General features: G+C 43.2%; 1 protein-coding gene across 10 annotated transcripts in view; it reads right to left on the reverse strand.

Annotated features, from left to right (window-relative positions):
- Positions 1 to 26275, reverse strand: part of KLHL3 (kelch like family member 3) — a 278634-nt gene that overhangs the window by 34457 nt on the left and 217902 nt on the right. For 9 of the 10 annotated variants that reach the window (XR_006217022.1, XR_006217021.1, XM_042984589.1 and 6 more), the window contains 3 exons: positions 19001 to 19110; positions 4358 to 4474; positions 249 to 398 (listed from right to left, as the gene is read on the reverse strand). Coding sequence is in view for 8 of the 10 variants with exons in the window: in XM_042984589.1 (XP_042840523.1) it covers positions 249 to 398; positions 4358 to 4474; positions 19001 to 19110 (377 nt within the window). In the remaining 2 variants the exon portion in view is untranslated. The remainder of the gene's footprint in view (positions 1 to 248; positions 399 to 4357; positions 4475 to 19000; positions 19111 to 26275) is intronic. The other variant, XM_042984614.1, reaches the window with a different exon arrangement.

Genomic DNA, 26275 nt, shown 5'->3' on the forward strand with positions numbered 1-26275 from the left:
ATGAAGGAGTTATTCTCAAAACTCTCTGGTGCCTCTGGAGGTTACCTTGAAATTCTTAGGACAGGAAGACCCTGCAAGAGAGAGGTACCAGCAGATTCAAAATGAACCAGGAGACTCCATCTCTTAGCTGGTAAATGCAACCAAGAAGCAAGGCAGCCACAGGTGAGGAAAGACTTGGAGCCAGCAATGGAAGGCCACTTTCCCAGAACACAGCCCTGACAGCTGGCACCTACTGGGCTGGGGCTTACCTTGGGCAGGCTGACTGGAGTCCTGGGCTTGGTCCTTGGGTTCTTAATCAAGAGCCTCTGATCCAGAGGGAGCAGGTGGTATTTCATGGCCTCGATGAGGAAGTCCTTACAGGTGTTGTTATTCTTTATCAAAGCTTCTTCTTCAACCGTCTGGAGGTAATAACCCACAGGTGATCCAAGAGCAGACTTCAGCTGCATTTCCCACACTGTCTCCTGAGTCATTCTTGTATTCCCACACTCTTTTATTCACCCACCACATCATCTCAGCCCCAAGAGAAAGACCACATACTTACAACTTAGTGCCCACCTCCTGCATTTCAAGAACACAGTGGGGTGAAGTTATTAAGTTCTGGCATCAAACAGAAAGACATACAACCTCAGTGGTTGTGTTTGTTATGTTAGTTTGCAGGCTTAAATGGAATTATGCAAAACAAAGACAATTAGCTGTGCTGAAGGCTTCATCCCACATTCCTCCTAATATGAATGCTTTATAATGTTTAGGGCAAATGGTCAGACATTTGAGAGGAGAGAGAGGGAATAAGGAAGAGAGCAGAATCCATTGGTCAACGTTTGGCAGCATGGAGTATGACAAAGTGACAGTCAAGAAAAACTCCTATTCATTTTCTTACAGTGAAAGCTGCAGGGACAAAACTGGCCAGTGAGGTGCTCTATAAAGAATGGTGATATTAGAGGACAAAGAATGTCCTGCACCAAAGTCCCACCTACAGACCTCATCTTGGACCCTATCCAAGCTGGAACTATGGCTTCTGCACATACTCCAAAGCGATGTCCCAAAGCAGATGCTCAGCAAGTATAAGCCTAAATATTTCGTGAGCAACACCAAGGGTGAAACCATGCAAGTGCTCAATTCTCAAATCTCTGTCCTGTGGCCTGGGTCAATTGCTCTGTGGCTTATCTGTAAGGGGTAGTATGGTCTTCAGAGGCCACTTCATGTTTTCTTTGCTGGAGTATTTAGGTGCTATCAGGAGAGATCAATTCGATTCAATAGCTAACGATGATGGAACGTCTCATTGTCGGATAGCCCAGTGCTGGACTCCAGGAAGAAAAAGATGAACAAGAAATGGGTTCTGACCCTGAGGCACTCAAGTCCAGTCAAAGAAAGAGAATGGCCTCCCCATCTCAATTATCTCAGCCCTCAAGCTGGTCATGAACAAGGGCTGACTGAGTCTCACCTGTAGCTATCAATGGAAATGTGGTCAGGCCATCACCTAATGGGTAGCATTGGAGCTGGCAGGAAAAGAAGGACTGGTATGACAGGGCCTCTCTCACCAATGGGCACCTCCTTCCCCAAAGTGATCCCCAGGAACACTCCATTTTGGGGGAAGGTTTCCCTAATCCCCCCCACCCACACTAAGGGACTGACCCAAGTTGGGACAAGTCATAAGCTTTTAGGATCGGTTAAAAAAATTAAAAAGTAAGAGAGAAGATCTCTTACAAATCTCAGAAGGAAGGTGAAATGCATAAACAGCTACTTCTCCCAAAGGTGCATTCAGCTTGAATGAGAAGTTCTCCCAGAGATTTAATGCTTCACCATACAGAGTTTCAATTTGGGGTAATATGAAAGTTTTAAGGATGGGTATGTGATGGTTGTACAGCATGGTGAATACAATTAACACACTGAAGTGTACACTTACAACTGGTCAAAATGATGAAGTTTATGTTTTATATATATATATATACACACACACACACACACACATATATATATATATAATCACAACTAAAAAGTTTTAAGATATAACATTACACTCTACAATATTTCAAAGTATTTAATAAAGACTAATAAATGTTAGCTATCAAAAACAAACAAACAAAACCACCTTCCCCAGAAGTCACTGTTGGTGCAGGTCTGCCCAAGACTTTCCTACGTCCTCCCCCACCAAGATCAGCCAACCCCAGAGGGTTATACTATTTCAAAGTTTCAAGGTCAACTGAGGTTTACTGAGACAACCTCTTCCAGAGGTGTTCTAAAGACAGTCCTTTAAAAGCAGCAGGGGGATTCTCACACAACAGTGCTCATGCCCATTGCCTCTGACCCCCTTCCTCTCCAGATCTAATCCCTACTTTGCCATAATGACCCAAGAACTATTTTCTAACATCTTTAAGTTTGAGTTGTGGACACCGGATTGAGGTTGTGACCAGGGGTCTCAAAGGCCTCTTTAATTTTCCCTGGAACCCAGGTCCACAGATAGCCCTTCTTGTGGAAGTGAGCCTGTGCTGGAGGCCAGATGTCCATGTCTACCTTTGGTCAGTTTCCCACAGTACAGTAGGAGGTTGGATTCTGAGACTGGGATCTCAGGCCCCTTCAGTCCCTCTGCTTAGGGGAACCTTTTTTTCAAGAAGGATATGCTGCCACCAGGGGGCAGTAGTACCATCCAAAGTATAAAATGCAGGGCACACATAAGGGCTGGCAAGTATATGCCTCAGCACCTGAAAAGGACTGAGGTTCAGAGATTCACAGAACATTTCACTGACCCCTTCGACCTGTGGTCAACAGGGTCACAAGCTGAGGACTTTACAAGGGCTTTTGAGGATAGAAACTTCTCCCGCTATTCCCAAGAGCATCCATGACTGTCAAAACAGCTGTAGTACCAGCTAGCATTCGCTCACATAGAGATGCAGCCTTTAAATGGATTATCTCATTATACCCCCAAACAACCCTATAAGGAGAGGTGCTATTTTTATCAGATGGGAAGACTGAGGTTTAGAAAGGTTGAGTACTGGGGCACCTGGGTGGCTCAAGTCAGGTAAGCGTCTGACTCCTGGTTTCAGCTCAGGTCGTGAACTCATGGTTTTGTAAGTTGGAGCCCTGCGTGGGGCTCTGTGCTGGCTCAGTAAGTTAAGCATCTGACTCTTGGTCTCAACTGAGGTCATGATCTCACAGTTCCTAAGTTTGAGTGCAGCACTGGGCTCTGGGCTGATGATGCAGAGCCAGCTTTGGATTCTGTCTCTCCTTCTTTCTGCCTCTCCCTTACTTGTGCTCTCTCAAAAAATAGATAACTAAACTTAAAGAAAAAAAAGGTTGAGTACTTGCCTAGTGTTAGATGGCTGGGAAGTGACAGAGCTAGGCTGCTGGGATGCTGAGCCTCCTCTCTTATCCTTGCTTCACACCTTCCATTCCCTCCAGAAACTTCTGGAAAGAGATGAGGGCTGGCCTACTGCCTCGGTGTTTTGTTTTGCTCATATATTTAAGTTTTACTCTTTGCTCACTTATAAGTGTATCTAATGCCATGGATAAACAGAACAGAGAGTATTAAAGGGGGCAGCCTGCATAGTGGAAGGCAGGTGCTTCGGGGTCGACTGACTTGGATTTGAATCCTGACCCTGCCACCTATTCCCCAATAAATCTAAACCTCTATAAACCTCAAGGCCCAAAATTGTAAAAAGAGGGTTATCTATCTTTGCCTCACGGGGTTGTTATAAGGATTAAATAAGAAAATATGTGGCACTGTAGGGGCACCCCATCATTCTTAATTTTTCTTTCATCTTAGAGGAAGTCAAAGCAACACGTATCCTAGGTACCTGTGAAAGGTCGGTTTTTACAGTCCTGAATTGGGCTCCAACTTGCCTAACATGAAGGCAAAGAGAATACAGAAACATTGTGGAAATGACCCTTCTTGCTTAGGTCCTCTACAATAAAAGCAACTAACTTCTAGTGAACATTTTTTAGGACCAGCTCCATGCTAAACACCTGACTTACATATTTACAACTCCTTTGGTCCTCACAATAATCCTGCTGGGCTCTACCATAATATCCCTTCCAGCAAAGAAGAAACTATGACTTGAAGAGGTAAAATAAAAACACAAAGCTAACAACTAGTAGAGCAAGAACTAAAACCTAAGTGTCTTATTCTCAAACTTATGCTTTTAGACCTCACACTACCATCTAATATAACACTGTATGTCAACTATATACCTCAATAATAAAAATTAAAAACAAAAAAAACCTTTACATTACCATGTCTCACACTTAAGCCAGTGGGTTGGTGCCTTCAGCCTGTGTAAAATACCCATAAACTCTCCAACCACCCCATACATCCAGGGTTGCCCACTGAAGGAAAGCATGTGGTGCTTCACACAGCACTCACCTGGACCAGGTAATCCCTAGGTAAGAGAGGGAGACGGACATGTTCCATCAGTTTTGCCATGTGCTCTAAACGGGTTTCCTTCTCATAATTGATCCATGAAATCACTGCTTCAAATACCTATGAAGATAATCAACGCAAGTAACTGTAGCAGAGACAACAGCTCTCAAACAATTTCTTCAACTTGAAAAAAAAAAAAGTCCAAATCATCTACAAAGTGGTTAACCTAAGGTTCACTATTTAAAATAAAACAAAAATGGAAAGATTTTGTTTACTAGCTGACATCAAAGTGATATCACACACATACACGTTATAATAAACCTGCTACCCCAAATACAGAATCATCAAGGATCGTTGCAAATAAAAATCCAGTACCAATGGCTATTTAAAGATAGAAATCCATAGTAACTCTGGACCAAATTTTATAAAGACTGCTTAAGAAAACCAGAAGCCTTGGGGGCAATGCCATCATGCCCCTCACACCCTATCTTCCTTTATCTCCCATATTCAGTTAACGCAGACTAGAAACAGTAAGAATACATTTGCCAAAAGTTGGCTGTAATGGTGAGGATGACAGTGAATGACAGAGAATTTCTGTCAAAAATTTCTCCTTGGTTTAACCTCTCCCTTAAGGAGAGATTTCATTTTTATATAAATGAAAATTGGGCTTGGAACCAAAAAGGAGGCTCTCCTATTTGGATGTTCACCTTCCTCAAAAATAAGTCCAAAATCAAATCCTACACCACCATACACACACAGACAGATAAAATTCAATGTTGATAAGGCTGCGGGGAAACCGGCACTATTTCTGGAAACTTAATTAACACAGCTTTTTAAGAGGGGAAGGAAGAATTTGGCAATATCACTCAAAGACTTAAATGTGCACACTCTTTGACCTAGAAATAACACTTCTAGGGATCCAGGCTACAAAAATACCCACAAAAGTGGGGCAAGCATATGTGTTCCAGGATGTTTGCCACGGCATTTCTGTAATAAAATAAAAAAGGAAACAACCTAAAGCTCACTAATGGAGAAATTATTTAACTAGTATACATACTATCGGATATTTTCAGCTGGTAAAAAGAATAAAACAAAACACCTTCTTACGCCAGAAACCAAGAAAGTGCTCAAAGATTACGATGGACATGTCAAATGGACATAAAGCCAACAGATGAGGCTTTCATTGTCAACATTTGGGATAATATAAACATCAAAGAGAATAATGAAGAAATCAGATTAATGCTTCTTGCTGAGGTGGCGTGGGAGAATCCCTGGGAAGGTGCCAAAGGAAATTTGGCAGGGAGGGTAATGGATACGTTCTGTATCTCGATAGGGTGGGAGTTACATGTACATATGCATTTGTGAAAACTAATTAAACTGTATACTTAATATCTATAAATTTCACTGTAAGTCATAACTCAATTTAAAATATTCTCAGTTAAAACAAAAAGACAGGGGCGCCTGGGTGGCTCAGTTGGTTGAGTGTCTGACTTCGGTTCAGGTCATGATCTCACGGTTTGTGGGTTTGAGCCCCGCGTCGGGCTCTGTACTGACAATTCAGAGCCTGGAACCTGCTTTGGATTCTGTGTCTCCTCTCTCTCTGCCCCTCCCCTGCTCATGCTCTGTCTCTCTCTGTCTCTCAAAAATAAATAAATGTAAAATAAAAAAAAAATTTAAAGAGAAAGACAGTAATGGGTCATAACATAATGAACAAAAAGGAATCCATGAATCCCATAAGGATACTTTAAAAAATGTGGAAGGCTCTTCTTCACAGACAAACGCCAGCTAATAAAGGTAGAAGAAATGACAAAAACATTACTTTGCAACCACCAATTAATAACTGATAGAGTAAAGCTCATCAGTAGATGCTCGAATCACTGTGCAAAAAACTGTTGGGGAACACGACACAGTTTTCAAAGTATCACCTCGCTGATTACTTACTCATTACATGGGGTAGGGGCAGCCTCAAATGGGGAAATTTGACAGATAAGTGATCTAAGTTAGTACCAACAATAACAGGACTAACTTACATCACATTCTTGATCGTGATTTAATGGCAAGGATACAGCAGATACAGCATCCCCTAGAGTAGTCTCTTCCTAAAATGTTTAACCTGAATCTTAATAGCAAGGAAACAATCAGATCAGATAATTCCATGTTTGGAACATTCTGCAATACAGCTGGCCTGGATTCTTCAAAACCATTAATATTATGAAAGATAAAAAAAGACAGGGAGATAGTTCTAGATTAAGTGGATTTAAAGTCTTGAAAACTAAATGTAATGCATGATCCTTGATTGGATCATGGATTTAAAAGGAACAATCTATAAAGGACTGTCTTGAGACTGCTAGAAAATGTGAATGCTGACTAGGTATTAGCTAACATCATTGTATTAGTGTTGAATTTCTTTGGTATGATAATGGTTTTATGGCTAAAAAAGACAATTTCCTTGTTCTTAGGAGGTGCATACTCAAATACCAGAGGGGAAATTCTACAATGTCTGCAATTTATTGTCAAATAGTTCAGCAGAATAAAAGATTAAATATGTAGAGAGAAAAGACAAATGAAGCAAAAAGTTAACTGGTGAATCTAAGTAAAGAGTATATGAATGTACACACTTTCAAACTTTAATATAGGTCTGAAATTTTTCAAAATAAAAGCGGAGGGGAAAGGAAAAGAAATTCTAAGGGAAAAGGAAAAATATGACAACAAAATTTACAATGTGGCATAAAGTTGAAATGGAAACTAACTCACAGAAAAAAATTCTCTAATATTTCTAACTCTGACAATATTTCTGTGTATTAATATGTTAATGATGCTTTGAACCTATTTCCTAAATATATACTTAAGTCAGGGTGGGTATACTCAAAATAGGCAAAGAATCGATCAGAAAGGGAACGGAAGGAAAGCTAAATGAAAATGGAACAGAAAGAAAAGGACAGTATGTGCATACAGTCTGCTCTCATTTCTGTAAAATATAACCTATATGTGCACAAACATAAACACACACACCATGGAAATCCTCCCTGTCTGGTTCATTTTTTAAAATTAAATCTGAGAGAGCTTTATCCCCCACCCTGATAGCATCAGTTTGTAACAGATCACTCTGTATTACTCCAAATAGCCTTTAAATCCATGAGAAGACGGACCTTGTCTTTTCAATGGCAAATAATACACACTCAAATATTTTTAAAAATTTTTTTTTAAACATTTTTATTTATTTTTTAGACAGGGAGAGACAGAGCATGAACAGGGGAGGGTCAAAGAGAGGGAGACACAGAATCCGAAACAGGCTCCAGGCTCTGAGCCGTCAGCACAGAGCCCGACGCAGGGCTCAAACTCACGGACCGTGAGATCATGACCCAAGCCGAAGTCAGCCGCTTAACCGACTGAGCCACCCAGGTGCCCCTCAAATATTTTTTTAATGAATGAATGGACACATGAGTTTAGAATAAGCATGTGAGAAGACAGTGGAAATTGTCCTGGCTGGAGCAGAGAGCAGGGCTGGGTAAGAAGGGACTGGAATCAGGGCAGGGATGACAGAGCCAGGCCAGGGACCAAAAAAAGCTGGAGAAGTCTGGCCGATGAGGTGGCGGGCAACCACAGTTCCGTTCTGCCTTGTGTTATGGTTATCCAACTTTCTTCTACTCCGCTTTACTAGACTGTGAGCTCTTGCAAGGTGAGACATGTCCCTCCCTGCTCAGTCTGCAACTCCTGCTGCCCAGCACAATGCCAGGCACAGAGCAGGTGGCCAGCTGACAAAGCTCAGCAGAAGAATGCACTGCCGGTCTTAGAGTGGGTGGGATTTACTCACCATGCCCTTCCCTATCAACCACCTTAGTCTTCGTCATAAAAGCTAAAAAGCAAGCTGAGTCTAATGGAGTCGATATTAACCTTATCTTTATTTTTGGCTTGACTTGTCTAACTGGTTCCACTTCGTTGCACTGTTTACCTACTCAGCTGTGAAAGCCACAGCACTGGGCAACAACAGTGACCTTCTCGGCGGCTAGAGAAGGCCACGTGTTTTTTTCAAAGAGACTTTATGCTTAGAAAATAAGTAAGCAAATCAACTTCCAATTAGCTTTAGTCTTTAATGTGCCTAAAATAATTCCCAACAGGCCCTCCTGTCAAGGGACTGGCAAGAGGAAACAGCAGCAGGAGTCAGTATTTACCATGTGCGAGGCTCTGTACCACACTCTTCATGGACAACGCGACCCTGGACTCTTCTGAGAGCCCAATGGGCAGACACTCTTACCCCTTATTAAATGACTCGCCCAAGTCCAGGGCCACAAAGCAGCAGGGCTGGGGTCCACACGAACCCAATGCCAGTGCTCGTTCTCTTACTTACTGTTCTCAGTTGCCTCTCACAGGCCTACTGCAGTGGCTGGCAGACTACAGCCCACAGGCCACATTCAGCCTGCCACCTGCTTTCATAAATAAAATTTTACTGGAGCACAGCCACACTCACTCGTTTACATGTTGTCTGTGGCTGCTTTCACACTGTAACAGCAGAGTTGAGACTCTATGGCCCACAAAGCCTAAAATATTTACTATCTAGTGCTTTATAGGAAAATGGTGTCAATCCCTGGTCTAGGAAACCTAAGCAGAGACGCTGTGGCTTCAAACACAGGACAGAGTGATGTCTACACAGATGAAAATATTTTTTATGGATCCCAGGATGAAATAATCAGCTGCCACGCTTAGGGTTTTACTTTTAAACAAACAAAAACAAAACAAAAAGAGCATCATTTCCTCACTGCTTCATATTCCAAAACCAATCTCTTGAGTGCTACAAGGTTGCTGGGTCAAAAAAAGATGTAAAAAATCAAATTTCATAGTCCTTGGCTCCCCACACTTTCAACGTAAGCACAAGCCTTGGCCGGAACACCAGATGAAACTGACCCTCTACCCCCGCCCCCAGTGATGCAGGCAGCCATGCCATACTGGACCTGCACGCTGTGAGTGGGGAGCACCGGGGCACTTAACAGCCATTTTCAAAATGTGTTCTGAGAGTCAAGAAATGGGGACTCAAGTTAAAAATAGGTAGGACAGTGACTTGGCAAGTAAAAAGGTCCAGTTGAGGGTGACTCACAGCAAAGCATAGGATGGAGGAAAAGAAGCCAATTTTGACAAGATCAGGGAAGAAAACAGGTTTCCTCACATGGACTTAATTTGCTACTTAAGATTTAAGAGAGGCTAATTTTAATAACAACTAATAACAACAGGCACAGTGCTATGCATTTTGCATGCATGATCTCATTTAACCCACCCCAAATCCTGTGAAATAGGTTATCACTGTTCACATTTTACAGATGAGGAAACAGCCTCAGAAAGGTTAGTGTCCAAGGTCACAGTGCCAGGAAGTAGTGGATCTGGGATGTGAACTCACCTCCAAATGCAACAACCCAAGGTCTAACATTATGTAATATTGCACATCAGAGGCACAATTAGTTGGAAAACCTGGGCAGACCACTGAGTTGGGAAGTATGTTCCTCAACCCATAATCGTAATTACACCTGCCACGTGCTCCTAGGACATTCCTCCCTAGATACTCTTTTCTTTCTCAGAGATAGAGCCAATAGCATTTGCTGAATTCACTGTCACGATTTTCAATCAAGAAGACAGCACTTCTAGACACAAGAATGATTTCTGTCAGATTTCGGATGGTTCTTAAACTAAAGCTTAACAGGACTTAATGTGAACCATACTCTGGCCTTGCTGTCACATGCCACACCAGGGACAGTCAGGAGCAGGGGTACAATGGAGCTGGAGCTCACCATGCATGTTTCTTCCCATCTTGGTGTTTAGTGACATACACCAGTAGTCTGAAATCAATCTTGAGGGAAATATTTACACCATAGAAATTAGCAAATGAATCAGCAAACAAATCAGGGCTTTCAGATTTTTTTTTTTTTTTTTTTTTTTTTGAGAGCGAGTTGTTAAAACATTTACCAGCATACCACTGGCTGGGCGATTTCCTGGTCGGAAGGCTCCCCAGACTCTAGAAAAGCTACTCAGTTGCACTCATCTTTCTGACAGTCCCATCATCTTCAGGTTTTATAGGGCACTTCACAGCTCCTTCTGGTTGTTTCATTTCAGACCCGCAAGGGCCCTGGGAGGCAGCTACAGTCACTCATAAAAGAGAAAAATGAGGCAGAGAGTGGGGAAGTGGTCTGCCCAAACATTACCCAGTGAATTGGTGATAGGGCAGCAATGAGAACCACTGGCTTTCAATCAACACTTTGATAGCACATTCGTCCATAACACATTTCATAGTTTGTACCTGTATATTCATTTCTGTACATATTTGATAAAATCTATTTCTGTACATTTTTTATAAAATCTGTCTCCCTCATGTGATTTTTAAGTTCCACAAAGGCAGGGACCTTATGCCGATCTGTTCACCAATGTCTCTTGTGTGAGTAACGCACTATGTGCCACATAGAAAGCACTCAATAAATATTTACTGAGAGAATGAATTAGTCAAAGTAGGAATGGCTGGGTATATGGTTCTCTTCCTGTAGCAGCACACTGCAAAATACCTGACTTCATACAAACAACAAAAAATGATGGTAAAACTAAAACAGTGATATCACCTTTTGCTGGGAAGTTGTTCAGCCTTCCACTCCTGCCTACATCCAGGATAAAGATATGCAGTCTGACTTTGCACAGGAGAAGGAGAAGGACTGAAGCACAATGGTTTGACAGAAACGCCTGCAAGCTGAAAGACGACTTTGTGGCATTAATCTTACAAATGAATGGAGCATGACAGAGGGATGGAGAATGCCTTGCAGTCAATATGGTAGATAGAGCAGAGTTGGAAGGAATCTTCCCCTACAGCTCCAAACACACAAAAGTGACATATTACAAAAATAATAAAGCAAGTCAAAAGCAAGAGGGAAATGCCTGAGTGCCTTAAATCAGAAAGAATTCAAGTCTATCAGCTGAATGGAAGCTGAGGCCAAAATGGCTCACAGGCCTGGACGATTCAGACGTGGACTTGAATGGTTCAGAACTGGTTTCTATCAGGTAGACTGTCGAGGCCACAGGCTCCTTATGGACAGTGTCACCCCACCCGCAGTCCCATGGACCAGCACTAGATGAACTCCACCCATCTGCTATGGCAAGGGGGGAAGGAAGCTCACCATCTCCTGTCAGCTGGGAAGTTAAAAACCATGTCTTCAAGAAATGAGAACCCCAAGCTCACACTGCATACAGATATGGGGTCTGAAGTGACATTATCCAGATGGTACAGGGGATACTCAAGACAAAAAGGAATACAGAAACAGTTTCCAGGAGCACCTGGGTGGCTCAGTCAGTTAAGCCTCCAACTTCCGCTCAGGTCATGATCTCACAGTTCGTGAGTTTGAGCCCCGTGTTGGGCTCTGTGCTGACAACTCAGTCCGCTTTGGATTCTGTGTCTCCCTCTCTCTCTCTGCCCTTATTCTGCTCATGCTCTATCTCTCTTCCAAAAATAAATAAACATTAAAAAAATTTTTTTAGAAAGAAAGAGAGAAAGAAAGGAAGGAAGGAAGGAAGAAAGAAGAAAAGAAAGAGAAAGAAAAAAGAGTTTTCAAACCAGTTAACCTGCCCTAGAGGGGGATCTTCACACCCAGACTCCCATGGATAAAACATCCTCTGAAGATGGCCTCACAATCAAAAATTATACATCACTAACGAGAAGAACTGCAAAAAGGAAAATCAATGGATACAATAAATCATTGGATAATTGGGGCAACCAAAGAAAACTGGCCTCAAGACTGACCATGCAATGCAGCCCTCAGAATACTAGGGGCAGGAGACATTCTGCAGTAAAGGAGGTTCTGGGACCAAATGAGCCTGGAGAACACATCATACACACCTACAAATCTCTTTCAGAGATTTAAAAACTCATTAACATGTTAAAGCTCTGACAGGTCCTTCACTTTCTTAACCTGGTTCCTGTGTTTTGCCACTGTCTCCTAAATGTATCAGACCTGAGAACTTTTTTTTTTTTACCTAAATACCTACAAACATCTCACAACACTGCCGTTTTACAGCACGTAGGTGGTAACCTAGAGAAGAAAGTCATTACCCCCTAAGCTTTCCATTTCCAGCCTCATCTCCCACTACCTCCCCCAAAGACCCTAGACTCTCACCACACAGGTTACTTTTCCCCCAAGAAGAACAAAGCATTCCAAACTTCCACATTTGTATTCCTGTAATCCCTTCAATCTGAATGGCTTCCTAAAATCCCACTCTTATTCTCCGAGTTTTACCTCCAATATTGTCTTTTTTATGATGTTTTCCACACCTAATAATGTGGAATAAAACACTCCAGGGTGCTTTCCTTGAACTCTGATTTCAGGCAACGACTTCTCTCAGCCACATAAGGATACATGTTTTGTATCCAGACTGCAAGCTCTTAAACAGTCCTAAGTGTCACTCACCTCTGTCTCCCTGTCGGGGTAGACAGGCATTAATAAACAGCAGGAGCATGGGAGGCAGACACAGCTTCAAATCACAAAGCTATTTTTTTAAAGTTTATTTATTTATTGTGAAAGAGAGAGAAAGAAGCAGAAAGAGAGGGAGAGTCAGAGAATCCCAGGCAGGCTCCACACTGTCAGTGTAGAGCCTGATGCAGGGCTCAAGCCCACAAACCATGAGATCGTGATCTGAGCCAAAATCAAGAGTCAGACACTCAACTGACTGAGCCACCCAGGCGCCTCTCAAATCACAAGACTATTTATTGTTAACATGCCTTAGTTTCCTCCTCTGCAAAATGGAGACAATAGTCTCTGCCTTGGGAGTTAGTGGGAGAAGCAGATATGATGTGCTGAACATTATGCCGGGCAAAAGAAGTCACAAGCAAAGCATACATTCACCAGCATTCCATTTATATAAAGTTCAAAAACTGGCAAAACTGATCCATGAGAAGTCAAAATAGTAGTTATGTTTCTCGGGGTGGGGGGCAGTGTTTCCTGATCTGCAGGCTAGTTAGGTGGGTATTTCACTTTTGTAAAAAGTTGAGCTGTGTGCTTCTTATTTGGTCATGTCTCTGTGAACTTACTTCAATACAAATGTCGCTTTGAAAAAAAAAAATAATGCGTGAAATGCACCTGGAGAACAGTGGGCAGTCAAGTTAGATTTGGGACCATAGTGCTGTGGTATTCTGCTCATAGGTGTTCACTGAATTGCACTTTCCAAAGGAGAACAGTAAAAGGAGTAACGCCAGGACCAGGCCAGATGGTTGCATGCAGGCTGAGAAGCTGGCAACTCTTAACTGTTGACCTCATAGTAAGGCGGGGGCGGGGCAAGGGGGGCTTCCAACAGCTCAGGCTCAGCAGCAGGATGCACCTGCTCAATCACTGGATAATATCTAGGCAGCAAGCATTCAAGTCCAACTTACTGGCCAAGGAGCTCCAGCCTGCATCCTCCACCTCACTGGCTGGAGAGGCTAGGTGTTCAGGCAGGAGCACGTGCAACAGCAATGATCCTGGGAGACATGGGCCCAATCACTTTCAGAAGATACCAGAATTTGGCTTCTGATCAGTTTTAGGACACAACAGCACATTAAATATGTGATCGCATGGAGAGAACCTAAGCTATAGTTCTCATAATACATACTTGACACTAATTCTTTAAGAGGCCTAACCAATTTCTTCCTGACCTGTATCTAAACTGTGGGCCATTTCCCTGAAAACTCCACTAGTGTTCCTTAAGAAGGCACTGGAATTCTTGAGAAGTAGAAATGTATTTACCAGCTAAGAAAGCAAAGATTCAGAAAAGTCCACTAACCAGCAATTTGGTGGAAAACTGCGCTAGAACTCGAAAGTCATCTCTCTTCTCCTTAGAGTGGGTCTGTCCTGGAAGGTTGCTTACCTGGGTCACAGAAGCTGCCCATGGTGACAGCCGAACTCTGGGTCTCAACGGGGAATACAATAAACGGACTATCTGCTCACAGGCTTAGCTCTGACCCCTGACACCTCCATGTAGAAGCAACAGGTGACTGTGCGGGGCGTACTCCTGGGTGCCTTCATGCTATCTTGGTGGGGAGTCGGGGGGAGGGAGGGAGGTGGGAGGGGTTCTACCTAAAGAACTTGTGATTTTGTAACTCCTACCAGATCCTTTTGTCTTCCCTCAAATAACAGGAATTTCCAAAACTACATGAAGGAAAAACAGGAGAGAAAATGGCAAAGATCCATGTATCCTCTGACCTCTCTCATTCTCACATTTGTCCCTCTTCTCTGGAAAAATATGAAAATTATTCCTATAACCTTGGCTGGCTCAGGGCAGTGTACAGCTCCAGTCTGCCTTTTCATTCCCTCAGGGAGTGTCTGCTTAGCACCTCCACAGTGCCTCTGGTGGCTCTGTGACACAGAGATGGCTGAGGTAGCCCCGCAGCCCTCAAGGAGTTTGAGGCTAGAGGAGGAGAAAGGCATGAGCAGGCACAAGTGATGTAGGAGAAGGAATGGTATGTGAGCCCTAGGAGAAGGCCAGAGAGGGCCAAGGGACCTGGGAATGCCTGGAAGCAAGAGGCAACTCCATTCTCAGCCCCTGCTACGTACCAAGCTCCAGATCACACAACCACCCAGACCATTATGGGTCCTGGGAAGAGCCTCCCCTTGAGAAAGGCCCCAGTCCACGGTGAGCAGCAGCAGCAGTAGTAGCAGGAGTAACAGTATAGCGGCAATAATAATAGCAGCAATAATCATATCTTACAAGAATGAACACTTCCTGTGGGCTGAGAACTTTTCACGTGGCATCTGATTTCATTCTCAGAACAACTCTAGAAGATACTATACTATCATTACCCCCTCTTATAGGTGAGAAGACTAAGACATAGAGAAGATCTTTTACTCATTCCTCCAACAAAATGTTTTTGTTTATGTGTCTACCGTGAACCCGATACTACACTGGCAGTGACCATAAGACAGAAAATCCGTACCTGTAAATGGTACATACATCCTGGTGGGAGGCAGATAACTTGCCCAAAGTCATGGCAGCAGGATTGGAACCCAGCCACTCTGACTGCAAAACCTGCACTTTCAAACTCCCGACAAGCAAACTGACCAGATTTAGCCACAGTCCCTTATAATCATCATTATTAAAACACCACATTCACCCTATTTTAAGATACATAGTTTTTTTGCATTTTAATATTTGAAATCCGGCTGCCTTTTTTAATATATGCTGAAAGAACCCTGTGGGCTGTAGGCAAAGAAGTCATAATATAGCTGATTTGCTGTTCAAGCACGGATTCAGCTGAATACAGGTTATTTCGTTACTAGTGCAATTCAGTTTTCTGCAAGTGTTAACATTAAACACAGTTGAATTTTAGCTTAAATTCAGATCCCTGATAATATTTCAAATATATTCCAATAAGTTCACTATAATTTGATATTGAAAGAAAAAGTTATTGCACATGCAAGACATTGCATATTATGAAAAGTAACTAAAGGAAGTAGAAATCACCAAATTTCCTGGAGATCACAGAATTTTCAAAGCCTAAAGAGCTCACATTCAAACAACAAACATCTAATTGTCAAAACTTCCAGCTATTTAACTTCTAACAATATGTAATCAATTAAGGTAAAATAAAACTATGGGTTTCACCAAAGAGAAATCTCAGGCCAAATCTCACTGCTCTATGATAAGCCTCAAAGTTATACTGTCAACCTTGGGAGTGCCTGGCTGGCTCAGTCGGTGGAGTGTGCAACTCCTGACATTGGGGTAGTGAGTTCAAGGCCTATGTTGGGTAGAAAGATTACTTAAAAATAAAACATAAAAAATAAATAAATAAACTGCCAGCCTAAAATGTACCAAATGGGGGCACCTGGGTGGCTCAGTCAGTTAAGCTTCCGTCTCTTGATTTTGGCTCAGGTCATGATTTCACTGTTCATGAGTCCGAGCCCAGCGTCGGCGGGGACAGTGTAGAGCCTGCTTAGGATTCTCTCTCTGCCCCTTCCCTGCTCATGCATGCGATCTCTCTCTCTCCCTCTCTCTCAAAATAAATAAACAAACATTTAAAAAAATAAAAATAAAAGGTACCAAAGGGATCAAGATCATCAGCAATCCACTTTATGAAAAGCAGCACATAACTCTGAAGTTACATATAACTTCTGAGAACCAAATATAATACACAACTTCATTAATGTGAAAAATAGCCATACTCCAAACTCTAATACACAGAACAAGCAACTCATCATATGTAAGCATATGAATGAATGAGAGCCACTGCAGACAGTGTTTTAAGTATGTAGATTTAATGCCATGCTTCTTTGCTTCTGGAAAGATACATTTAACTCCATGGCTTATTTTACCATTATCAGTGGCAAAACTGATACCATTACCATTGTCAATGGTCCTCAAAACAAAGGACTATGCTGATTACACTGATAGCCACCATTTATGTACCTGTCAAACAATATACTTGATTTTTTTTTTTATCTGTGATCCTCATAACTCTATAAGGGAGGTACTCTTACTATTCCCATTTTACATGTAAGGAAATTAAAGTTCAAAGAGACCAGTGACTTCTGAAAATCACAGAGCCAGTAAGCATCAAGTCGAACACGGAACCAGGTATGCCTGAGTCCAAAGCCCAAGTGGTTTCCAGGGCACTAAAAAGCCTGGCCCCACTGACAACCCACCTCTACCACCACCCTGGCACTTAACAAGGATAGATAAGCTCTCACCTGAAGAAAGCTTACTATGATCTAGAGCAGGATGGATGGGCCAGCAGGAGCTAAAGTGGCAGGGTACCCCCCCTCTCAAGCCAAATACTCCCAGGTTGATTCAAATCCTGCTGCTTATATGGCTATTTAAATTTTCTCAGACTATACCTAAGGATATACGCAAGCAGAGCCCAAACTAACCAACTGCACCGACAACCACATGGTCAGTCAACTGACTAGTTCATTCCATCAAATTGTGCCAATTGAGTAGTACAATCCAGAGAAGGCATTAAACAGGCTTGGCAAGAAGTCTTTGCTGCTGAGGCTGGGGCGAAAGGTGCTCACCGGCTGGCCAGAGGCATTCTTTACGCTGAAGGTGATATTTTACATCAGTTAATGGAAACAGAAGCCTCACTGAGCCTAAGGGAGAGTCCAGCTTGTTGTGCCTTCTGGAAATCTCTCTGAAGTCTTCAGGCAGCCCATGGATTCAGTAAACAACTGCTTTTCTTCTTGATCTAACTTTTGCAGGACAACAGGCTGGGGCTTATGATTCCACCCCATTCTCTGGACACATGCCCCTTGGATACTCATCTCCAGTGTAAAATCCTTTGCAAGAACTTTTCCTTAAATATTTTCCTCAGAAAAGGATTTCAAGCTTGGATACTATGAATGGACTAAGACAATCCAAGAAACATTTACTGAGCATCTCTGAGGATGCAGAGGAGAACAAGATGTGGTTGCTACCATCTGGAAACTTACAGTTGAATGAAGGAGGTAAGATGGGCTCAGAACTAATTACAATTAAAAGCAGAACAAGGTGAGTGTTATCCAGGAACACAGAAGAGAAAGGAATTAATTCCAGATGCATGGTCCATAATAAAATCAGCTAACAGTGAATGAGCACCTACTAGGTCCCAGGTATGACACCAGACATTTTACACACCCTATCCCATTTAATCCCCACAATCACCCTGTGGAATATGCTCTATTACTACACTCACTCTCTATGTGAGTAAACAGATGGAGAAGCAAAGTATCTCACCCAAGGTCACCAACTAGTTTGTAAATACTAGCAATGAGATTTGGACCCTACTGGCCAACACCAAAGCTCACGTTATTTTCAGTACAGTAGACTACATCTCCTGCAGTAAAGTTCTTCCTGGTAGAAATAGAATGGGAACTGGTTTGGAATTCACCCAGATGAAGACGGAAGGGGAGAATAGTCCAAGCAGAGGGTCAGTGAGAGAGAAGGCCTAGAGGTAGAATAGATCCGCAGTCACGGTGCAGCTAAATCTGTGGGCAGAAGTCAAGCCTGCAGCACAAAGGAAGTGGTGCATGGTCGGTGAGTTAGGGAACTAGGTATCAAGAGACTTGGGGTCTAGTTTTGCAATGGCCACTGACTGCATGACCCCCAGCAGATCCTATTCCCTCTCTGGGCCTCAGTTTCCTCATCAGTAAAAGTTTCAATCCCCTATTAGATGTTCCCCAAAGGCCTGCTCTGGCGTAAATGCTCAATGATGCTCCCAAGAAGCCAGGTGGGACAGTGGTTAAGACCAGGTGACTGGGAGACCCCAACTCTGCAGTGACCAGCTGAGTGAACTCAGACGAGCTAATTAATTCCTCCAAGTTAATCTTCCTCATCTGTAATGTGGGGGCTATAGCAATGCCTACTTCATAGGTTGTAGTGAAGGCTGAGAGAAGTACAGAGAATAAGGCACTTAGCAGAGTGCGTAGGAAACTCTAAACATCAAGTTAATGGAGGCAGATTTGTCACCATCATCATCACCATTGTTATTTCTTTCTCAAAGGGTCCAGACACCAAAGGTAGTAGTCATGGGCCAGAAGGCCCTTTTCTAATTATTTAAAAGGACAAAAAATAAGATCCTTTTTTTTCCACTGAAGAAGAAAAAAATATCTCACCAAACCACAACTCCCTCCCACAACCGCCTCATGCATGAGGCTCCTGTTTCACCAAAGGCCCATGCCATACCTTCTCCTCTGAAGAAACGGTCAGCTTGTCACTGGATATCAAGCTGCACACCTGGTCCAGACTGAGGCTAAGAAATTCTTCCCCCAGCATCACCTCTGGAAAGTGCTGCTCTGTTCCAAAAAAAAAAACAAAAAACAAAAAACAAAAAAACAAAACACACACACCACACACACAAAAAAAACAAAAAAAAAAAAACAGAAGTTCAGAAAACAAAGTTACAACACTCTTCCTGCCCTTCCATGAACCACGGCCATGGCAATCTGTGAAATTCAGAGTGGAGTCCTGGGGACTCTGGGGGTGGGCATGAGGAATAAGGACACACAAAGAAAGACAGTACATCCTGGCTGAAGGGAAACTAGCCTCTTAATGTGGCAGCAAAGACATCCCTCTGTATGATCCTCCCTCCCAAACATTGCCATAGATGAAAATGGGGCAGAGAGACGTTAGGTTATATTTTCTTCCATGCTCCATGAGATTAATAATGGCGTTGCAGAAAAGCTTCACTGGGACCTGCCTACTTAATTGAGCTCATTTGCCCTCAAGGCGCAAGCTGGCAGATTTGCACACTGTGCCCCCTGCAGCTCAGCCAAACAAAAGTGGGTCAGAACTGCTATGTGGCTGGAAGTCTCTGGAGGTTCTGGTACGAAGTCAACATTTCAAGGCTGGCAGAAGGCATCATCCTTCATGTCCCAAGTCAAGCCTACTACAGTCTCTGATTCACAAGGAGGCCTGACTCAGCATCTGTCCTGACATGTTGCCCCCCACCACCAGGAGGAACAGTCTGTGACCGGTGGGCCAGTGGAGACCATTAAGATAGAGGAGAATTTGGGAACAGCTAGAATGAGACAAAACACACAGGCCAGATGTCCATGCAGGGAAAATGCCAAGGACAATTCCTACCCTGAGATTTGCCCAGGCCACCATCCTGCTATTAGAGAGACAGTAAAATGTCAGCATAAGAGTGTGCACTTCAGAAGGAAGGAACCTAGATTTGAATTCTGACTTTTCCATTTGCAAACTGTGTTCCTGAGCCAACAGCATCACCATCCTAGGTCTCACTATCCCTCTGTAGAATGGGGACACGACAGCTTGTTTTGCCTCCCTCCTATGCTGTGATGGGAAAGGAAGTGTCAAAGTATTTTTGCAAGCTCTGCCAAGGTAAAGTGGCCCATGAGCTGACAATTCCTGGTGCAGCAGGTTCTGGAATTGGGCCCTTTGGCAATTGCCCCAGGCTGGCCTCCATTCTCAGTCCTCTAGGGGTTCTACCCCATTGCCCCAAGGAGTATCTGCACTCCCTGCCCTCTGGGCTCCAGGCCTCCCCTCTTCTTTCTCTGCTGGCCTCTCTCTAGCCTTGTAGCTTCTTGGATAAATCTATATGGCCATACCTCCCTGTTCCCATAGAGGGCTACCCACCCTTGGTTTGGCTAGCCCCTCTAGTGAGGTTCAGAGTCCCTCCATCCCTGGGAAGCAACCCTGCTGCAGCCATATAATGAAAAGGAAATCAGAGCATGCTAAGCTCTGTTCTTACATTCATCACCTTCTCAAAAGCAAACAAAGAAGGGGCACCTGAGTGGTGCAGTCAGTTAAGCATCCAACTCTTGATTTCAGCTCACGTCACAGTCTCAAGGTTCGTGGATTTGAGCCCTGCATGGGGCTCCATGCTGACAGTGCAGAGCCTTCTTGGGACTCTCTCTTTCTCTCTCTTTCTCCCTCTCTCTCTCCCCTTCCTGAGCACTCTCTGTCAAAATAAATAAACTTAAAAAAAATGTTTTTCAGCCAAACAAGGAAGATTTACATCATTTCTTACAAAAATCATTTTAAACTTTAAGTTGAAATACTTTCGGACCCAAAGAATTCCCACATACCCTTCATCCAGAGCCTCCAAATGTCCATATTTTACTCTCAGACATCCAGTTATAAACCATCTTGTCTATCTTTCACTGGACAAAGGGGCTCCCCACTTGTTCCCTACCAGCCTAATGTATCACTGAGCCTATAGTTAAAGCTCGTCCATCATGAAGCTCAGGAATGTTTGGACATGACAAAATAAATTTAAAAGGCAGATCCTTTACGAAGAGAAGCAAATGCCATAAAGTGAGAAGAATCTTGTCTTCCTTCTCCATATGTCAACAGGAAACAGCCTTTAGTTAAAGCTTAGATTTTAGGTTAGACATTCAAAAGACTTCCCTAACTGTGGGAATATTTAAGACTACATAGCACTATTTTTAAAGCATTCATTCCTCAAGATTTTTAAATAAAAGCAAGTGAACAATCTCCTTTGGATGGTGGGAATTAGTTCTTGGCCTTGAGGCCTGAGAAAGCAACAGGATTCTCCCTACAGGTCCTTTCTGATCCAAGAAGTCTTTGGACCAGAGACCTCCATCTGTTGGCTACAGCAAGAAATAGTGGAGAGAAAAAGCAGTCACCACACTAAAATAAAATGCAGGACATCTAGACTCTGTGGACCAGCCAAGGCTGAGCTCAGCAGGAGAGTTCAGGCAAACCAGCACCATGTCCCTGTGGCCCAGAGCCACACACAGCCTTTCTACCTTTATCTTTGGCTGACCAAAACCCTGACATTTGGAGGAGAGAAAAGAAGAAAGAGAACAGGAGGAGGTAAGAAGTTAAAATCTGGGGTGTGAAAAGTACTTCCTCGTAGCTCATAAAGCCAAAAGTAGATGGGCCTGCATTTTGAAAAGGAAGAAGATGAAGTGCAGCGATGTGTATTCTAGGTGGCTTGGTGAACAATGCAGAAATTCTCAAAGATCAATCAAGGCAGCAAACAGCCCCCACACTTCCCATCTGTCACCCTCTGGGGCACTGCAGAATTTGAATCTAGGTCCCTTCATTCTGAAGTGGGCTGCTGCTTGGCCCATCTGGAACCTCCCACTGAAACCCCTCCAGAAATCCTCCCACCAGAAGCAGCAGCTGGTAGGGAGTGGGCAGCTGGTAGGGAGAGGGTAGCAGCTTCCCCACCCAAGGCTGGGACCCTGGGACCCAGGAGACTTGCAGGGCATGAGCAGGAAAACACAGAGAAAGGAAGCAAAGAGGGAAACTTCTTCCCTTCCCCTTCTGTCTAAGGAGATAGGGTTGAGTCCCCAGAGCCTGGGGATCAAACCCCCCCCCCTTTCTGTTAGCAACACACAAGAAACCATAAGATAGAACAGCAGGAACAGGGTGTTCTGTCCAACTTGACTTCCTGGGAGACAGAAGCTCCCAGCAGACTTTGTATTCAAATCAGCCTTCTCCCCAGCTGCTTCCCAGAAAGAAACACCTCTGCTCCCAGAAGGTACCTCCTATGAGAATCTTCTACCTTTAACACTTGTTTGTTTGTGGATTCTTTGTTTGCTTTGCCTTGCTGTATTAAAGGAGAACATAGTCAAGAATCTTGGCTAAGAATGAAAAGGCCTGGGTATAAGTCCTAACTCCACCTCTTATTATCACTTCTTTCTAGGCTTTTGCTTCATCATCCATTAAATGGGACTATAATAGCTGACTTACGTCTCAAGGTTGTTTTGAAGCTAGGAGACGATAATATGGTTATTAATATGGTTAATAATTCTTAACCATCCATTTTGAGCTGAATGATGAACATTATATCAGCCCACATTTCTACTTCGCAAAGTCCAGTTCTGTGGGCAGCTCTGCTCTCCAACAGAGAAGCTTTTCCTCCATTATCAGAGACATCCCTTGGGACTGCAGGTCCTGTCTGTGAACCGCCAAAGGCCTTAGAGACCCACTTTAATTCCATCAAGTTCAACAAACTTTCTATTGATATGTTATTCAATTTCTTTAAGCCTACAGTTTTCTCATCTTTTAAATGGGGCTAATAATACTACCTATCTCACAAAGGCATATGGGCATTAAATAAGCAAATATAGGTAACTCACAATGACTGAAATCCTTGCAAGTGCTCCATAGCTGTTAATGTATAATGTGCCAGATGCAGTGTTTCTTCAGAAATGAAAAGAGCGGAGGCGCCTGGGTGGCTCAGTCGGTTAAGCATCCGACTTCGGCTCAGGTCATGATCTCACCGTCCGTGAGTTCGAGCCCCACATCAGGCTCTGTGCTGACAGCTCAGGGCCTGGAGCCTGCTTCAGATTCTGTGTCTCCCTCTCTCTCTGACCCTCCCCCATTCATGCTTTGTCTCTCTCTGTCTCAAAAATAAATAAACATTAAAAAAAAATTTTTTTTTAAAATGAAGAAAGCGGAGCCGATGCCTACAAGGAGCCTACTGGCTTCTAAGAGGGGTAAGACAAGACATCAGTAACTCCAACCCCAAGTCCATATGGCCATGACTGGGAGAAGCACTCAAAATACAAATAACAGCATGGAAGCGGGAAAATTCAGACCATGTGTAGACAACAGCAATAGCTCAGGCTAGCTAGAGCCGAGGCTAAATCTTCACTCATCTAACACATGTTTACAGAACAAGTACAAAGTATGAAAAACTGTGCCAGACTCCAGGAGATGCAGTAGAGAGGCAGTCAGGCTAGAACTTGGGGGACAGGTGGGGTATGCAGGGAGTGTGGGCTAGCCCCTTGAAGGTGAACTCTCCAATAATCAACTCTAACTCTTCTAGTCTTTTTGCTTATGCTTCCTTAAAGAGAAATGGAAACAGAGAGGGGGAAAAAAAAGTTCTTTTGGTTAACATTCCTAATTAACCAGCCTTTACCATAAGTGACAAACACTGTAAGTTGCAACTTTGATTTAATGAAACACAGTATGCCTGTTCCTGTATATTTGGATGAGAAATTATGGAAAAGTGAAGGGACACCAGAGAATTTCTTTTTTTTTTTTTTTAATTTTTTTTTAACGTTTATTTATTTTTGAGACAGAGAGAGACAGAGCATGAACAGGGGAGGGGCAGAGAGAGAGGGAGACACAGAATCTGAAACAGGCTCCAGGCTCTGAGCCATCAGCCCAGAGCCCGACGCGGGGCTCGAACTCGCGGACCGCAAGATCGTTACCTGAGCTGAAGTCGGCCGCTTAACCGACTGAGCCACCCAGGCGCCCCGACACCAGAGAATTTCAACTCCTTTCCCCACCAAGCAACACACACATATCTTCCCAAAGCTGAAAGCATGAGAAAAGACTTGCTCTGGGCACAAAGTTGGATCTTTTCAAGGAAGCAGGAGAAAGCTGAGGGCATTTCCTAATAGTAGCTAACATTGTGCTAGGCATTTTACATATATTGTGGCACTTACTTCTCCCAAAAGCCCTGCCAAAGTATCAATATTCACATTTTACAAATAAAGAGATAGAAACTCAAGAAGTTATTTAGTCATGTGCTTACGATCACGCAGCAGTAAGTGGTAGAGCCAGGTTTTGAAACTAAGGCTGTATGATTACAACAGCAAACATTCTTCATCCCCACGATCGTAATAATTTGTCCTAAGCAGGCCGCTGTAGTAACATTCAATATTGACGTTGGAGCACCCTAAGAATCTGTCTTAGGGTTACTACCGCAGAGAGACAAAGAGAATATGAATCTAAAGACCTTTCTTTAAAAACAACCTTAGAAGAGGCGTGTTCTGAACATTCTGGCATCATTCCTGGATTCAAACCTCAGACCTAACCCTTGAATTGAGATTCTTCCCTAATCTGCCTACCCACCACCAGGCTAGATGAAGTGAGAGTCTTCTGTGTTTCCAAAGCCCCCAAAACAGAAAATAAAAATTATCATACCCCTAATAGACCCGTTGTATCGTCTGAGGTCTTTCTTTCATACTGGGACTGTGCATCCCATGAGGGCAGGCTCTACCTTGTTTGAGTTTGCCTTGTTTGAAACTGAATTCTCAGTGTCAAGCATATCTGCATATATTGTGCTTCCCTACCCATTCTTCAGGATCGACTGCCTAGGGCTTGCGCAACCTCCCAAGTTAATTCCAAACCCATTCCAACCTTTTGATGGGATGAAATAAACCTTTAATCAGGTTCATCTAAACTACAAGCCCAGAACAAATGGAACTGAAAATCCATCTACGACTTCTCTGACCTGCAGAGATGAAATGAACCCCATTATTCCAGGCCCAGCAGCCCCAGGGAACAGGCATGAGTAACTCTGACCTGAACCACTGGTCATACCCTCCCATCCCCACCCCCCGAGAAAAGACTGGTTGACACAGGTGAACACACAAACAGGATCAAAACATTTTATCAGGGTAAAACAACAAAACAGAACTGCTTTACATCTCTCTCTCCCCTACTGCCCTATTTTTTGGAGGGCAGAAGTAAGCTTTCCTGAATCAGGATTTGGCTTTCAAGGCCCACAGTTTTAGCAAAGTACAAAAATTTAAAGCATTCCTTTCTTTAATTTTTGTAATTCTTTACTGTGGAATAGCTCAGAATGCCACTTCTGTTTTAAATAACAGAATTGATAACTGAGCAAGGAAATGTAATTTGGATTATCAAATTCTTGCTTTAATAAAAATTCCTTAAATAGTGAAAAAAGAAAGAGATCTACCTTGACCATCTCCCACAAGGATCATGACCACCAGTCCTCAGACTCTAAATATCACTACTTCTCCCCTCCTTTCCCCATTGACTTCATTCTAGATACATGTGTTATCTCTCCCCCTTTCTAATATGCATGTGCACACACACACACACACACACACACACACACACACACACACACCAAGAAGCTACATGAAAAATGCCCATTTATCAGTGTTATTGATTCAACATCAGAATTCCCTGTTACCCAGAGCATAGAAGGATAGGGAGAGTTTCCTAAAAGAAACTTGTTCTCCAAAATGAGACATCTAGCAACAAAAACCACCTGCATCTTACACTACTGCTTCATTTGCCCCACTCAAGTTAGCACAGAAAATTGGGGAGGCAGGAGTGAGACAAGCATGATGGGCAGCGAGGCTGGACTGGGTGGATGTGAAAATAACTTGGGCTCAGAGCACATGCTCCCGCATCAGACAGCCTCACTATGAATCCTGGCACTGTCACTTATGATGTGATCTTGGCCAAGATCACTAAACCTTTCTGGAGTGTCAGCTTCTTCATGTATAAATTGGAAAAATGGAAACTACCTCTCGTGGCCACGTGGCCAAAATGAAGTCATGCCTGGGAAACATGTAGCACCATGCCTGGCACCTAACAAATGTTCAGCAAAATGGTAAAACCTCCTACGGTTACCGTTACCATCATTGTCATCATTTCATGATGCCAAGTTGGAGGCAGCAATTCCAAAGACAACCCTCGCTGAGTCAGAGGTTCATGTTTTTTAAGTGATTTGTCAATTTTTTTTTTTTTGGTTGC

Source organism: Panthera tigris, chromosome A1, assembly GCF_018350195.1.
Source record: "Panthera tigris isolate Pti1 chromosome A1, P.tigris_Pti1_mat1.1, whole genome shotgun sequence".
In the NCBI taxonomy this organism is placed as follows: Eukaryota; Metazoa; Chordata; class Mammalia; order Carnivora; family Felidae; genus Panthera; species Panthera tigris.